Genomic DNA, 16,594 nt, shown 5'->3' on the forward strand with positions numbered 1-16,594 from the left:
TTTTAAAGAAGTGTGGATCAACATTATTTGGACCATATGAGCCAAAACTGTTTATATTCCAATGGCATATTTAAAAGGATCCACCTTCCTTGCGGTTCAGTTTAGACAGTTTGCACATTCGGATCAAAACTGTTGTTAATTAATATCATTACCCCTTTAGAATGGATTTGCCCATGACAGAAATACATTTCTACCTCCAAGTCTTTTTTCCATACAACTTCATCTGTAGTTATAGAGTGAGCTTCCTGTAAACAGTAAATTTGATATTCTTTCTCTTTTAGCCAGGTAAAGATTAAGCGTCTTTTTTATGATCTGCTAAACCATTCCAATTATAACTGGCTATACACCAGGAGATAAAAAAAAGCCCAAATGTCATACTTGAGTAAATGTAAAGATACCTTAATAGAAAATGACTCAAGTAAAAGTGAATGTCATCCAGTAAAATACTACTTAAGTAAAAGTCTAAAAGTATTTGGTTTTAAATATACTAAAGTATCAAAAGTAAAAGTAAATAATTCCAAATTCCTTATATTAAGCAAACCAGACGGACAGATGTTCTTGTTTTTCAAATTTACAGATAGCCAAGGGGCGCACGCTAACACATCATTTACAAACAAAGCATGTGTTTAGAGATTCCGCCAGATCAGAGGCAGTAGGGATCACCAGCGATGTTTTCTTGATAAGTGTGTGAATTGGACCATTTCTGTCCTGCTAAGCATTCAAAATGTAATGAGTACTTTTGGGTATCAAGGGAAAAGTATGGACTAAAAAGTACATTATTTTCTTTAGGAATGTAGTGTAGTAAAAGTCGTCAAAAATATAAATAGTAAAGCAAAAGTACAGATACACCCCCCCCCAAGAAACGATTTAAGTAGTACTTTAAAGTATTTTTACTTAAGTACTTTACACCACTGCCAGAAGGACCACCTCCTCACCCATGAAGCACCTTTAGCGTCCTAAGCTCATCTTCAACCGCCAATTGGCATAGCCCAGAAAGCAATGCGGACCGTACCATGAAAACCTGATTCAATGCTGCCACCCCTCAAGTGCCCAGCCAAATATCCTATCGGTCCACGAGAGGTGCATCCTAATTGAGAATTAGCCAAATATCAGAGATAAAATAAGAAAAAAAGAAAAAACAAACAAACATAGAAATGAAAAATGAAGAGAGACAGAGAAAATAACTTAAGGAGTACTGTAGCCAATAGGACCTAAACAAAAACATACCTATATAGCAGCAAAAACTTGGAACATAATGCTAATGATGCTAATATCTAGTAATATTAATAGTGCTAACAATAATACATCATAAAGGTCATTAAAAAGTTACAAGAATAATACATATGTGAAAAGAAATACCCACAAAAACAATAATCTAACAGGTATAAGCATCTTCCCAAGATTCTACCAATATTCACCTGCAATCTTCACCATTAGCAGTATTGACAATAATAAATAAATGGGACGGGTGTTGTTAGGCCAGAGTCGAAGTTGAGGGCTGGCAAACCGTGCCAACATATCCTCCAAACACCGACTTCGAAGGCATGATCACTTTTATACAACGGGTTACCAACAAATTCAAATAATGATTGACATATTTTCATACCATTTCATTCTTCCACAAGATATAGTCCCGATACAAATCTAGGGTTAGTACCCAAGCCGGCTGGTCGTTCGTTCTATCGGTTCGGTTGCTAGAGACCCAGTCGTTCAGTCTTTTTGTTCTGTATCTATGGACGCGACCCAGACGTTCGTTCTAAATGTTCCATCGCCAAACTGGCTGGCAACGTTCCAACTATGGCTAACTTACAGTCACATCAAAAAGTGCAGCCAGAATAAGAGCAAAGTAGCCACATTTGCATTTGTTTAAGCTGTTGTTTTGTAGTGACATTTATTTGGATACATCCATAACAATGAGCTAATGAGGCGCGATTTCGCCTGGCATAGACAATTTGCTCACTCATCAGGACAATGTTGTTCCGAGGAGCTAGCTAAAAACACAGCTAACACAATCACTTCAAACTGAAGCTGGAAAGACTGCAAACTAGCGGCACTTTACCTTTTGTCAATTGATTTTTTTTTTCATTTTACCTTTTGTCAATTGACATTTCTTTGTATATATCCATAAAAATTATGCCAGCTGATTCATAATTTCGACTGGCTGAGAAAAGCTGCCTGCCTGTCTCTCGCCCCGACTCCCGACAGATTCATTACTATGGGACAGCTGGAGATCGAATTTGAATATTGCAACAGTGTTGCAAACGTTGGCGAGACAGACAGCAAGGTTTATACAAATCTCTGCTGTTGAAAACGAAATGTTAGTCTAAAAGAAATGTGAGATAATGTCTAGTAGCTTTTAATAGTGGAGATTATTAAATGTATAAAGTGCCTGGCTGGGCTGATGAGACAGTGGATTGCGTAGTCAGATGGAACAGAGTAAATAGGCATTTAAAACGTCAGATTTAGCAAATGGTAACTTGTGTTAAAGACACGAGCTGGAATGCGGATTTAACCAATCAGCATTCAGGATTAGACCCATCCGTTGTATAATAATAATATAAAATCACCCTTACTGCCATTAGAATAAAAGTGAAGTTGATACTACCGTCAACACCCGAATCACATTACTCAATTGTGATCTAGGCTTGGTCACGGGATGGATTTAATACCGTCAATACTATTGAAACAATTTCTTTGAAGTTTTTTAATAAATGTGAATATTTGTGGCTACTTTTTAAGTAAATATCTGCAGTCAACTTGTGCAATACTTTAGGAGATAAAGAACAATGCATTCTTAATTTTACCGGTCACATTCCTATGAAGCCTATGATAGTACCCAGTCACGTGTCACATTGTGTTTGTTTACAAACACACAACGATGAGAAACTAGAGACTTGTGAATCACTCACTGTTGTGCAGCACACGCCAGGTGATCTAGTTACAGTATGGAATTCACAACTAAATGTTTGCCAGCTAGATATCTTTTAACTATTAACTTTTTCACCATGAGTTCCAAATATCTCTAACAGACAGCATGAGTTTTTTTATGCGTGTGGTGTCAGAATGCACGCCTTGTTCCAAAGTGTGATTGTTACGCAACAGGAAAGTTAACCCTAGTTAACCCTGTTTGAACTTAAGAATTTCAAATGTTATTCTAACAGTTTGAATTCTGCCTCATTAATTCAGATAAGAATTAGCCCAATTCACTTTTGCGGACAATATACGTTTGAGGCTTTACTGAGCCAGACAAACTTCTCTCTTCGACGAGAGCCCAAGCACTTCGCCAGTGTTTCCCCAGATCAAGTATGCAGACATTTGCGCAACTCTAGTCAGGACAGGCCTTGCATAAACTTTTCCCCCCTGGCACATTTTCTGGCTGGCACCCGCATTGCCTTCATTGTTGTTTTCCTTACAAATAATAACTCTGAACATGTTTGCGTTCCTATCAAAGTAAGTGCCTTATTTTCTGCATATCGTGTTGTTGTTTCTACTGTAGCATTCGGAAAGTATTCAGACCCCTTGGCTTTTTCCACATTTTGTTACATTATAGTCTTATTCTAAAATGGATTAAATTGTTTTTCCCCCCTCATCAATCTAAACAAAATAACCCATAATGACAAAGCAAAAAGAGGTAATTTTTTTTTGCAAATGTATTAAAAATAACAAACTGAACTCTCACATTTACATAAGTATTCAGACCCTTTACTCAGTACTTTGTTGAAGCACCTTTGGCAGTGATTACAGCTTCGAGTCTTCTTGGGTATGACAGTACAAGCTTGGCACACCTGTATTTGGGGAGTTTCTCCCATTCTTCTCTGCAGATCCTCTCAAGCTCTGTCAGGTTGGATGGGGAGCGTAGCTGCATAGCTATTTTTAGGTCTCTCCAGAGATGTTCGATCAGGTTAAAGTCCGGGCTCTGGCTGGGCCACTCAAGGACATTCAAAAACTTGTCCTGAAGCCACTCCTGCGTGGTCTTGGCTGTGTGCTTAGGGTCGTTGTCCTGATGGAAAGTGAACCTTCGCCCCAGTATGAGGTCCTGAGCGCTCTGGAGCAGGTTTTCATCAAGGATCTCTGTACTTTGCTCCATCCATCTTTCCCTCAATCCTGACTAGTCTCCCAGTCCCTGCCACTGAAAAACATTCCCACAGCATGATGCTGCCACCAAAATGCTTCACCTTAGGAATGGTGCCAGGTTTCCTCCAGATGTGACGCTTGGCATTCAGGCCAAAGAGTTCAATCTTGTTCTCATCAGGCCAGAGAATTTTGTTTCTCATGGTCTGAGAGTCCTTTAGGTGTCTTTTGGAAAACTCCAAGCGTGTTGTTATGTGCCTTTTACTGAGGAGTGGCTTCTGTCTGGCCACTCCACCATAAAGGCCTGATTGGTGGAGTGCTGCAGAGATGGTTGTCCTTCTGGAAGGTTCTCCCATCTCCACAGAGGACTTCTGGAGCTCTGTCAGAGTGACCATCGGGTTTTTGGTCACCTCCCTGACCAAGGCCCTTCTCCCCCGATTGCTCAGTTTGGCCGGGCTGGTAGCTCTAGGAAGAGTCTTGGTGCTTCCAAACTTCTTCCATTTAAGAATGATGGAGGCCACTGTGCTCTTGGGGACCTTCAATGCTGCAGATGTTTTTTGGTACTCTTCCCCAGATCTATGCCTCGACACAATCCTGTCTTGGACAATTCCTTTGACCTCATGGCTTGGTTTTTGCTCTGACATGCACTGTCAACTGTGGGACCTTATATAGACAGGTACGTGCCTTTCCAAATCATGTCCAATCAATTGAATTTTGCTCCAATCAAGTTTTAGAAACATCTCAAGGGTGATGAATGGATACAGGATGCACCCGAGCTCAATTTTATTCAAGTTGAGCTATGTTTTATTCAAGTTTTAAAGTTCTGTTGACAAATCATGCATTCCGATTATTGCATAGATTGTAATGGACACATGATGTGTGTAAAATACTTTTTTGAAGGTTGTACTGATTATGATGAGCTAATCCTAAGCTATTTGCCAGCTATGTGTGGCGCCATGTTTGTTGACATCATACAATGCATTCTGGTTGTCACGTAAGCGTCTATCAGACTAAAGATGTTATAACAAAACAAGGTGAAGGATGGTTCACGCTACTGACTATGGTGCTCTCAAGACTACGAGGTCAAATCATGACGTCAGTGATCTTCAGGTCGGAGCTCTAGAAAGATGCCTGAGTTCTTGAGTTAAAATTCCGAGTTGGATGACCGTTCAAAATGATTTTTGCCAGTCAGAGCTAGTCCCCCCCAGAGTTCCCAGTTGTCTTGAACAGACTGAAGTCAGAGATTTCCGAGTTCCCAGTTGTTTTGAACGTGGCATCAGATTGTAACTATGGTACCTGATGGTTGCCTCTTTCCAGGGCTATTATTTAGCTTAGAAACTTCTCCTGTGTTTGCCCCCCATTTATAGATAAATCCCCAATCATAGTAATATTTGCCACATCATATCCCCCCATGATACCTTCCCCCATTTCTACCCCCCCATTCGACTTACAAATCACAATACCCATGAAGGGATGCATAAGTATAACTTATAACCGCCCTTGACACAAAGGGTTGTTTTAGTGAGGGTGGTGATTCTATATAGATCTCACCTCTTCCAGGGTAAGATGCTGAGAGGCTGAGCCTTTGAGAGAAGCTAGAATGGCCGGGGTGAATCTGTGACTCATACACACAAACACCGAGCAAGCTCGTGCACACACACACATGCAGGTCAACAGCTCTCAGAGGTACGCAAATGTAATCAAATTAGCTTAACTACAGTGAGTATGATGCTTGGCCTCTTAATTTAGATCTACTTTAGACATGAAAGCATACAATTTGTGTGCCTTGAGTAGTTTAGGATCAAAGTACATAGCTTGTTTGCTTTTGTAAACATCTAGAAAATGGCTCTGAAATTACACTATTGTTAGTGCATTTTATCAACGTCATGGCTTGACAAGTGTCAAGTGGATAGTGCTTCAGACTGCCATAAGTAGGAATTGGAATGACCTAACATGTTATTAGTTTGCATTAAATTACACACATATGGTATTAAGTGTTAGTGTTGCCATCTCTAATTGTAGAAACTTGCCAATGTCATTTACCAATCACAACATAAATGATTTATATCATCAAGTCAAAAATAAAAGTAATTATCCAATCCACAGCCATACAAGAAAAATAAGTCCAATACCAGAGCTCTTTTCTTTCAAGCGTGTCAAGATATCTCAGGAAAACATTTATTCATATCACAACTGATATTGCCACTAGCCAGTGCTTTATGGCTTTTTTGCTCCAACCACCCCCCCCCACACCCCCCCCCCCCCACACCCCCAGCCCCAGCCCCGTGAAGATGGATGGTATCAATCATGAGTGACCCACACCTTTGGCACATTTCATTTGATGCCCGGCGCTAGGTTTCTATGATGCACAAGTCCAGATGGGAAAGAGGGAGAAAAAACAAGAACTTGTGATTGAGTCAAGTCCCATTCCTCTATTACTTATTTGGAGTCCAGGCGAGGTATCAGATACGAGTCAGGCAACTAGGATTGCAAGTGCAACATGGCAACAACACTTAATATGGCAGAAGAAAATGAAAATCTTCTAGAGAAAACATATGACATTGTTCACCCACCAAATCTATGTCTCTGTGTCAGCAGATGTCGCTGCATTGTTTGAATGTTGGCAGGGTTTCTAGACATATGCAAGATACAAACAAAAGCATGTCCAAAACCGTACCTGCGTTGTCTGGCTGGAATTAACTGCACCAGTGCACAACTGCTGCTCCACATTATCAACGTCAAAGATACAACCTCACAACTGAACCATTTCAATTCCAGTTAGTCAAGATGGTAACACATCCACTTGAAAGAAAATTCAAAAGCATTTACCAATTCTACAGCACAGAACAATCCAGGTCTTTTCATACTCTCATTGGTTTTTGTCGAGCAAGTATTAATCAATTCCCAGCCTTTTTCCCAGCTGACATTATCAGCTGAGGTAGAAGGTGATTGTCAATCACTTAATCTTCTAACTACCTTCGATGTGTTTGATCCATTTGTCTAATTTGTACGTGGATGTGCAGGGTTGAGGAAGCACCTATACAACATGTCTCAGATCATATGTGTACCCCAGTCTAGACCTTATTGTCAGAAAGTCTAGCAAGTCACCCAGATATCTTCGAAACGCATAAGTCTTTGCAGCTTTGTAGTTAGGCTTAAAGGACTAATGATCCAATGCATTTATAAAGAAGCAAGGCATGACTGGTCATAACCAGTGATGTAAAAAAGAAAATGGGTAAATGCTGATCGCAGTGAAAAAAATGCTCACTAAGATGAATGCACTAACTGTAAGTCTCTCTGAATAAGAGTGTGTGAAAATGAATAAAATGGCAAACGTAATATCAGACAATCAACAGGTTTTTCTTGTAACATGTAGTTACCATAAAAGCAAGAACTAGTCTATAGTGCTTCAGTAATTAAATATCATGTGTCCTTTGTCTGCCAGCGAGGCTGGGAAACAACAGGTTAAATGTAGTCTGCAATTAAAGCACTATAAAATGATTGTTCCTTTCATGGCTGGTGATAGAGCTGCAGAAAGCACCCAACAGTGAGAAACTGTAATTTACATCAATACATCTCATCAGCAGGATCTCACTCTCCTCAGGTGGAAAAGAACAAGGAACGGACAAAGAAATCTGACTGTCTTCTGAGACAAAGGCTTTGATGACTGCTTCTACACCATTTTGGTAATGAAATAACAGTCTACCATGTTAAATAGGGACATCGTGTCATCGTCAGTTATGTGACTGTGAGACACATGGTTCTGTTGTGCTGGGTTCTGGGGGACGTTATCATGGTACAGTTAAATCATCTGACTTCAATCCATGCTGTCCAGCATGGGGTGTGATCTTCCTCTATCCCTCAGCCCCGGTTTAATTAAATTGAAGGCCAATTATTGACTGTTCTGACTGAGGCTTTGAAATCCCCTTCCATTTTATTCACACAGAGTATCTTCAGGTGTGGACCTTGTTTGCCCACACTGCATCGGAATGAATGTACAAAATATTGTTTACTTTCTTGTCACTGTCAGAGAGAGTCATTTGATATCTTTGGTAATCAAATCTTTTGGAATTCTACTATAAGCCACATCGGTTTTTCTTCAAACAGTGCTGTTAAATTTTTCTCTCTGTGAGCTTCAAGACATTTTAAAGATGTTGATGTTATTGGTCTGATCAAACAAAATTTGTGATGTGATTTGCCACAGACCGAGAACTGTAACAAAACCCCCTAAAAGCCTTCACAGGATGTGTTCCACACTCCAACTATCTGACCATTCTAAAAACATCTGTGGGACATTCATTCATACTAATAACCAATGAGGGCGAGCCAGGCACTGAAATAACTGTAAGGGCTGGAATGCAAGTTGAAAACGTACGTAAGACTGAGCATTACCAGTGATGACATGGTCTTCACTGCACAAACATGCCCATCCTGCAACAATGGGAAGTGGGGGAAAACCCAGCCATACAAAACAAATCAGGAGAGTCCGATACAATGGCAGTCAATGCTTCCCATGTGGTTCCAGGTTAAATGAGGCAAATTTAAACTGTCACATGGTTCCGTATGGGATTACTGGATTATGTACATTTTGTTTGGGTGCAAATGCTTCAGTAACTTTACTGAGGCATGTGCTTTAAAAAGAGTAACAACTTCTTTATGCTTTGATTCAAGCAAGGCCAGTAAATTTGCAATCCAATGAAAGTCTATAACTTTTTGCTCAACTGCTGAAAAAATAATTTAATTGTCAGCTGTTACGGAGCTGCCCTGTGGTGAGGGATTTTTTGCACTCAGATCTCTCAAGTGTTTAGTCACTGTGCTTTTATTCAGGCTGCAGGACTAAAGAACATGTTGGACTATATAGCAGACTAGCAGTACTCTCATGGGTATTCTAAAGCATCTATAAAAATCAGGCAAAGATCACAGCCAACCTAACCTGTACCACCGAAGCTGCTTTTTCCCCGTTGCTCCAAAATATTGGTAGATCGATACTGTAGCAAATATGAAAGTACAACTAGATGCAAATGTTGTCAGGATAATCCAACTAACATGGATGAACATCTGCAGTATGATGATAGTCACAGTGCTAAGAGTGTCTTACTGAAATAGGGATTAACCCATTGATATGTTGTGTCAGACTGTCTGTACATCCTGTGCTGTAGAGTGAAAAACATACCGTTGTGAAATATGTCACTCACTTTTAGTAATTAGCCCCGACAAGACCCTGAACCAGCAAAAGGACATAAGAGGGGAACTTACTTTGAGTATTCTTCATTGTCCCTGTCGCATCTTGCGTCCTTATGCTTTTCCCAGTCCTTCCCATGCTTGCAGGTGGTCAAAAGAATGATATCTTCCCCATTGTGAATGTGATACAAAGCATTCCTGGTTTCTGAACCAATACCCGTCAGATATCTCTTCCCTTTGAAAACCAGTAAATATTTCCTTGATGGAGGGACATTGTTGAGTGTCAAATAACCCTTGTCCCCTCCTTTTTGAGAATGGTCTTTTGAAAACAAAGGAATGGACACATCAAAGTGTGGCCTAAAGTTATCCATATCAATGCTGGCTTTGGCTAAAATGGCCTGGCCAATATCAAAGCCCAGTTCCTCTGTGTAAGCTGGCCAGGTGCCAGAGTAAAGGTTGAATATGAGGTGATTCCTTCCGTCATTCCATGTAGGGAGGCTCTGTATTCTAGCCTTGACATTGTGAATGTACTGGCTTGACAGCTGGTCCCGGTCCAGAGTGTCAATGCCCAGCACAAACAGACAGGCCTCGTTGACGTCTGTGGTGTGGAACCGGGAATCCTCGACAGCTGTCAGGATCTTCTGGTAGCTCTCAGACACCGTCTCACCCTTCAGCAGGGGGTAGACGTACACCTTGAACCCCCTCTGGCAGCGGCTGAAGTCGAAGCATGTGTCCATGCGGCACCTCCTGCTCTTGTAGATGTTGTTACGGACCTCCCGTCTCTCCCGGGGAGAGGTGTGCTGGTGGTGGAGCAGAGGGCTGTCCTCCTCCTGCTCTCCGTCCTCCAGGTAGGTGTTGAGCGGGTGGGTCCACTCAGGCCAACGCTGTCTGGGCAGGCCGGGGCTCTGGGCGACTCTGTAGAGTTGCTGGTGGTGGTCTTGGTGATGGAACTCCCCAATCTGCAGTCCCCACAAGTAGGCAACCAGAAGAAGACAGGCCCCTAGAGACACGAGCAGGTACCTCTTCTTGGCCTGCATGTGGACAGTAGGGCTGAAGGTGATGGGAACCAAGGCAGGAGAAGGAGCAGGGAGAACGTGGGGGTCCACACTCAACCCACGGGGATCACTCTTATCCACAGGTAAGCATGCTGCTGGTCTGAGTCACTGTGTGCACAGGATAGAACAGAGTGCCTGATAATCACACTACAGCTGGACAATATACATGCAGAGACAAGAGATGCATTGGTATCACTGACAGTGTTTGCTGCATGTTTTGAAACCAATCAATATTCATCTTTCTGATTAGAATCAATTACTCAACACCAAAGTAATCTCTTTCAGACAATTTCCCACCCATCCGCAAAAGTAATAATAAATTAATATAGATCACTAGTCACCAATTCCATTCAATCACCAATCCCATTGAAGAAAAACCAAACGTTTTTTGAATTAAGTCATGTATCTGGGAAAACATGTGTCCTACCTTTTTGTACTGAACACCTGTGGTAGACTACTTTCTGTTTTTGAAACTTCCAGCGTTGATTGATTCCCTCTCACCAGGATGAACAGTTGATAAACACGACGTAAATACAGCATCCTAAATTATCCCGAATAGCTTTTGGGACACTTAATTAACAAAAAATAATGCATTTTTGTGAGGATAAGAGTCAACGAAATTGGAGATGCATTGGAAGCCATCCGATGCAAAGTAACCTTTTTCCTTACCTATAATGTGGTTGCCTACGTTTACGTCAACATATCCCAGCGAACTCATGCAAAAACACTGTTCTTTCATTCTCAAGGGCCTCTGCCTCGCACTTCTTGAAGAACATGTCATCACTTGCGATAGAGGTCATTTTCCCATATGGGAGGCTCCGCTAAAACGTATTTTTTTATTGTTATTATTCTTAGTGTAGTCTTATTTCCATAAGGGACCCCCCACCCCCATAAGACTTACTTATATAGGCCTACCTATATGTTCTGTATTCATGCAATTCTATAGTGGTGTTTACAACGGTTTGCTCAGGCTGTCATCTTTGAGTGTGTCGAAATCCTGCATAAAAGTTTCCATGGAGAACACTTTAGTTTCCAAAGTTCGCTCTCAACGGGTGAATCCGAATGAGTGAATCTAGACCTGTCTCTCCATACTTCCCCGGCGCTCTTACAGACTGGCTATGTCAATTCCAATCGTTGCGATTGTGGAACCTACAATGCATTGGCATGTTCTTCGTCTGATGACAGTCCATGATTGTCTACCCAGCTCCGTCCGATCAACAAGGCACACTTGCATACCGTGCACGAATTACTGCTGAGATTTAATTCAGGGTTATTTTCTCAATCTCTATAAATTCGCGTAAATCATGCGTGACAGTTGAATACATCCACCTGATCGTAATTGTATGGATCCCATGTACATCCACTTGCTCCCAATTACATAGCAGATAAATGATACACAGTCCGTAAAGTTAAGTGTCTGTGTCACCTAAACGAAAAGCGCATCAACAGTCTGGAGCCCAGCACAGCATCTTCCAACGACCAAGCGTCAAATTTACACCAAAGTGATACGGTGCGTCAAGCTTCAATCTCTCAGTCTTTCATTCACCGGGCTGTGATTGAATCACTAAGAATAAAACCACAGTTCGCAGATAGGGGCAAATTCAAAATATTCCACGGGTCCTGTGAAGTTTACGAATCCTCCTGCATCCCTCTCCACTCCCATTCAGAGCAGAGGACCATGCAATGAACCTCCCACAACGAGAGGCTGCGCCTCCGACCGCGGTTATTGGTAGAGGATGCGCTGTGAGCAATGGAAATGGATGAGTGAAGCGTCGATCATTTCAAGAGGCGTTGGCAGAAAGTGTAGCTGTTCGATGAGAAAGCATGCGAGACGAAGTTCGTGGTATGGTAGCCTGCCTAATCATGACGTGCCCACTACCCAGAGCTCTTTTTTGTATCAGTCGCCCATATTCACTCTTTAGGGGTGTGCTTGAGATATAGATTGCACATAGTCTGCACTTACTTTTTTTAATCTCAACGTGTACTGTAGGCTATTGTGAAGTTGACAAAATATTCCACTATGCATTCTTGTCTTGAATACAGAGCTTAAACTCAGAAATAGATGATGAGTAAATGATTCAATACTGCGCTGATTCGTGATGATGATGAAGAAGTGTGATAATAATGTAATAACTTGGTAATATGGTCCTGTATGTATGTCATCACTGTAGCGGACTATAACTTTAGCAACACTCCCTTGTATAATTAATGGCAAGTCTGTTATATGGTATTTCTAGACCTCACACAAACCATAAGAATATATGGGAATGCCACAGTTATAACACAGTAAAGTATTTATTTAGCTTATTAGTGACACTTATACAATGACTTAATGCAGACCTTTTTTTGATACAATTTTATGCTTGCTGGATATTGTTGCATCTTTAAAAGTTCACCTTGTTACAGTTGGGTTTACAGTATTAGATACACTTAAAATACAACTCCATCAAAGTGTTTCAATATGAAGTTCCTAAGGATGATTCAAGTAAAGATTGTTAGATTCATTCTACTTTTGAAGAAAATATTCAAAATTAAATTGATTCAGAATCACAGTATAACTGATCATTTCGTCACTATCGATTAATGATACAGGTGTTACGAGTAGGACAGGGTTTGCATATCAGCTCAAATGCATATGTTTCATCGTGCAATAAATGATGCCATCTTGTGGCCGAAGATGTAACAGAAAAAGCCAAGCATGATTCAGAAAGCCTGGAATCACTCTACTAGTGAGTATAACTGTTGGTAAACTAGATCAACCGGTGGTAAATAAATTATTGTCTGAAATTAACGCTTTATATTTAATTTATGTTAAAATGTAATGTACAAATAACTTCACAGAATCAAATGCACATGCATTGAACTCTACACAAGCAGAAGATTTCACATTCTTACAATAACCACATGAAATCATGCCACATAAAATAACCACATTTAATGGAAGAATCATTTGCAAGTCAGAGTGTAACTTGAGAGCTGTGTTTAGTGCCTAAATGATCAAGTCAACCTATTCTGTGTGCTCAAGTGAAAATCCAATTTTCCCATTGCATTCCGCCCTTGTATGGGTTCATTAGACTCATCAAGCCATGTCCGCAGGCACAGGGGCAGGCTACGCACCACCAGTATGATGTTAAATATGTAGGATCTTAATTTGAGCCAGTTAGCTACAGCAGGAAAATAATCCTGCCGCAACAGAAAATGTGAATTATTATGTGGATTATAATTCCTAGACATATTCGTAGGGGTTGATAAAAAAAATTGTGTGAGGGGAAATCAAGTAAAAAATGCAAAAAGGGGAAATTTCAAACTTCAGAGGCCTTTTTAAACCACAAATACACTACCATTTTTACATTTTATGCATTGCAGGAGATGTTACAGGGTGATCAAATTAAGATCTAACATCTGTATGAGGCAGCATTTTGCCAACACTTACAGAAAGAAACTGAATCATCTCAGTTCTGCTTGCCGAGTCCTAAGAGGAGTTCTCACTACTGCCTTTGAGTCTGCAAAAACAACCACTGTTATGAATGTTCCCCTGTAGTGTTGTATTGGAAGCCTGAATATACTCACACTGTTTCCCATTAGTTTTTCCAGAAGGATTCCCTCTCTGGTCAGATTTCTCAGCTGTGGCTGCTAGCTGACCCATAACTACCCTATCTCCCTCCACTGGGACGATAACATCTGCCGTGCCTCTCCGGGACTGGTGCTAAGTGACCATCAGCTGGCCTGAGAATATACAGTATATTGTGGCAGGTAAACTACAGTACAGATGTTGGCCCCTTGGGTTATATATGCTGGCCCTCTGGGGAGTATTCTATGCACCCTGATGCCTGGGGTGCCTCAGCAGTGGCACAGCCCAGGTACAGTAGGATCAGACCACACGGAGCTCAGGGCAACAGAGGGCTCAGTGGAGCATCCATAACAGCTACATGTCAGCAGAACCACAAGTGGGTTTCAAGACAAATCAGATGCTACCGCTAACTTCGTAATACCTTGTCGGCAAGATGACCCTTTTCTCTCCTTTTAAACAATTGTTGCCTTTGTCTGGGATATTAAAGGACAATAGTTGCATATTTGGCTCATTCTACAATATGTCCATCTGTTTTCACAGCTGCTGTATCCTGTCCTCCTCTGGTACTGTGAGGCCTCTGTCTATCATCTGGTGAGAAAATCATGTAATGAGGACTGTCCCAGCTTCCTCCTGGTGCTTTCCAGCAACCCCTGGTCACAGTTAAAGGTTACAGGTTTCAACATCGTGCCTGAGATCAAGCATTAACACCCTCTAGGTTCAGAGGTATGTGATGGATGTCACTGGGAGCACGATACAGAGTTAATAAGAAAATCATTATTCTACCCCACTCTGACTGTGTCTCCCAGGCATACTGATAAGGGTGTCCTGGGGGTGACCATCAAAACATACCTAATGAGAACGTAGCTGTAAGGCAGGCGTTTGGATCCACTGTGGGAGTGTACATGCAGTGCTGCTGCCTGATGAGAGAGCCGTGTGAAGCTTCCTTTCACTTGTGACAAAGTGCCCACTTTCATCCCTCCTTCACTCTACACGTGTGAGGCTTTTTAACAGGTCCCACAACTTCATGAATGGTAATGCTGGGCAGGTCCTGCTTAATCAGGCCGTGGGAGGCTGTAAGCGAGGCTGATTGGCAGTGAGATTCCCATAGGTGTGGGGACCCTAGCCTGTGGTCTACCTGCTGTTGCTTCCTGATTGCTTACTATATACTCTCAGTGGGACAGCGAGAACAACCTTCCCTGGAAACAGAGAGTCCTGCTGGCTTAACACCTGCCCTTGTTGCTGCTCATTTGATACAATCCAGTGAAATTGTGTTTACCAACAAGATAAGCAGGACTGAGAAAGAATATTAGTGCACACACAATGAATAGACACTAAATGTTTTAAATAGGCCTAAACTTAGAATATATATTTTCATGGTTAATGGTTAAGAAATGTGCATGCAGGTACACTATATTTAAGACCGGAAAGAATTACAGAGCAACATGATTTCACAAACGCACTGCTTGAGTCTGAGGTTACTATTGAGGTTTTTACAGTCTTGAACATTTTGTTGTCAAGCAAACAATAATGGACTAATTGAGAATGTTGTTGTCTTGTCTCGCAGAGTATTACAGTGCAATACCCATCTTTAATGGATGGGCAAAAGACTGGAATGTTTTAGGACTGTAAGTCAAGACAGAGTGCCGATGTTTAAACTGAATTACATATGGATTGAGTGGCCTTTTGTCAATGCAATTGTTCTGTTGAGATTCTTCTGGCAGTCTCCCGAGTTAACAGATTATTAAAAACAAAGTACTGTAGCAGCTTGGTTCCTGTGTGTCTGCCTGAGTCTTGACCACATACGTATCCCTCATGAAATATTGATCCGCCTGTCATCCATTCCTCCCAACTCTTTTCCTATTAGCTGTGTAAAAAAAGTTAAGAGTACACTTACGATTTGAGAGGGGTAGAGAGAGAGAGAGTGAGAGAGAGAGGGAAAGAGAGAGAGAAAGAGAGAGCAGACAGAATGTTGATGAGATATGTTCCAGGAAAACAAGTCTTTGATTCATCAAGGCCTCCTGAGTTCTGGTGATAAATAACCGCTTCAAACTCAATACAAATATTTTCTTTATCCCTTTATCAAAACAACACTGGTTGACTCACTAATACACTATGTTAATATCATCTCTCTCTGGCTTCTTTTGTTAGAAATCACATCAGACCAGCTGAGTTCATGACTCCAACATGATTGGACTTTTCAATTTGAGAATGGTGAGCTCAGGAAGTAAGGTATCCAATTTCTAGTTGATCTGGGATGTCATTTACACTGGCTTTGACAAGTATCAGACTGGGCAAGAGTCAAGCTGCAACCCGTTCTTTTTTCCTCTGCAGGTGTGATATTGTCTTCTGATAGGGACCAACCGATACCCAGTGCCATGTTATTTGGGAAATTGTAAAAGAAAGTTCCACATAGTTTTTTGGTTCTTGATATACTGATAGGAAAAGTCTTGAAAGGTGTGTGTATATAAATACAGTTATACTGTATGTATTTGTTGTGTTAATGATGCACCCAGCCAGTCAAATCAAATCAAATCAAATCAAATCAAATTGTATTAGTCACATACACATGGTTAGCAGATGTTAATGCGAGTGTAGCGAAATGCTTGTGCTTCTAGTTCCGACAATGCAGTAATAACCAACAAGTAATCTAACCTAACAATTCCACAACTACTACCTTATACACACACACAAGTGTAAAGGGATAAAGAATATGTAC

The 16,594-nt window shown here is 41.1% G+C and overlaps 1 protein-coding gene across 1 annotated transcript in view; it reads right to left on the reverse strand.

Moving 5' to 3' along the window:
• Positions 1-12,142, reverse strand: part of LOC139556310 (exostosin-1-like) — a 311,555-nt gene extending 299,413 nt beyond the window's left edge. Inside the window, exons 1-2 of the mRNA XM_071370129.1 lie at positions 10,735-12,142; positions 9,328-10,415 (exon numbers count right to left, since the gene is read on the reverse strand). Coding sequence (XP_071226230.1) covers positions 9,328-10,289 — 962 coding nt within the window. The 5' untranslated portion in view covers positions 10,290-10,415; positions 10,735-12,142. The remainder of the gene's footprint in view (positions 1-9,327; positions 10,416-10,734) is intronic.
• Between the last annotated feature and the right edge of the window lie 4,452 nt (positions 12,143-16,594).

The sequence above is a fragment of the Salvelinus alpinus genome, chromosome 27 (genome assembly GCF_045679555.1).
Source record: "Salvelinus alpinus chromosome 27, SLU_Salpinus.1, whole genome shotgun sequence".
Taxonomy (NCBI): domain Eukaryota; kingdom Metazoa; phylum Chordata; class Actinopteri; order Salmoniformes; family Salmonidae; genus Salvelinus; species Salvelinus alpinus.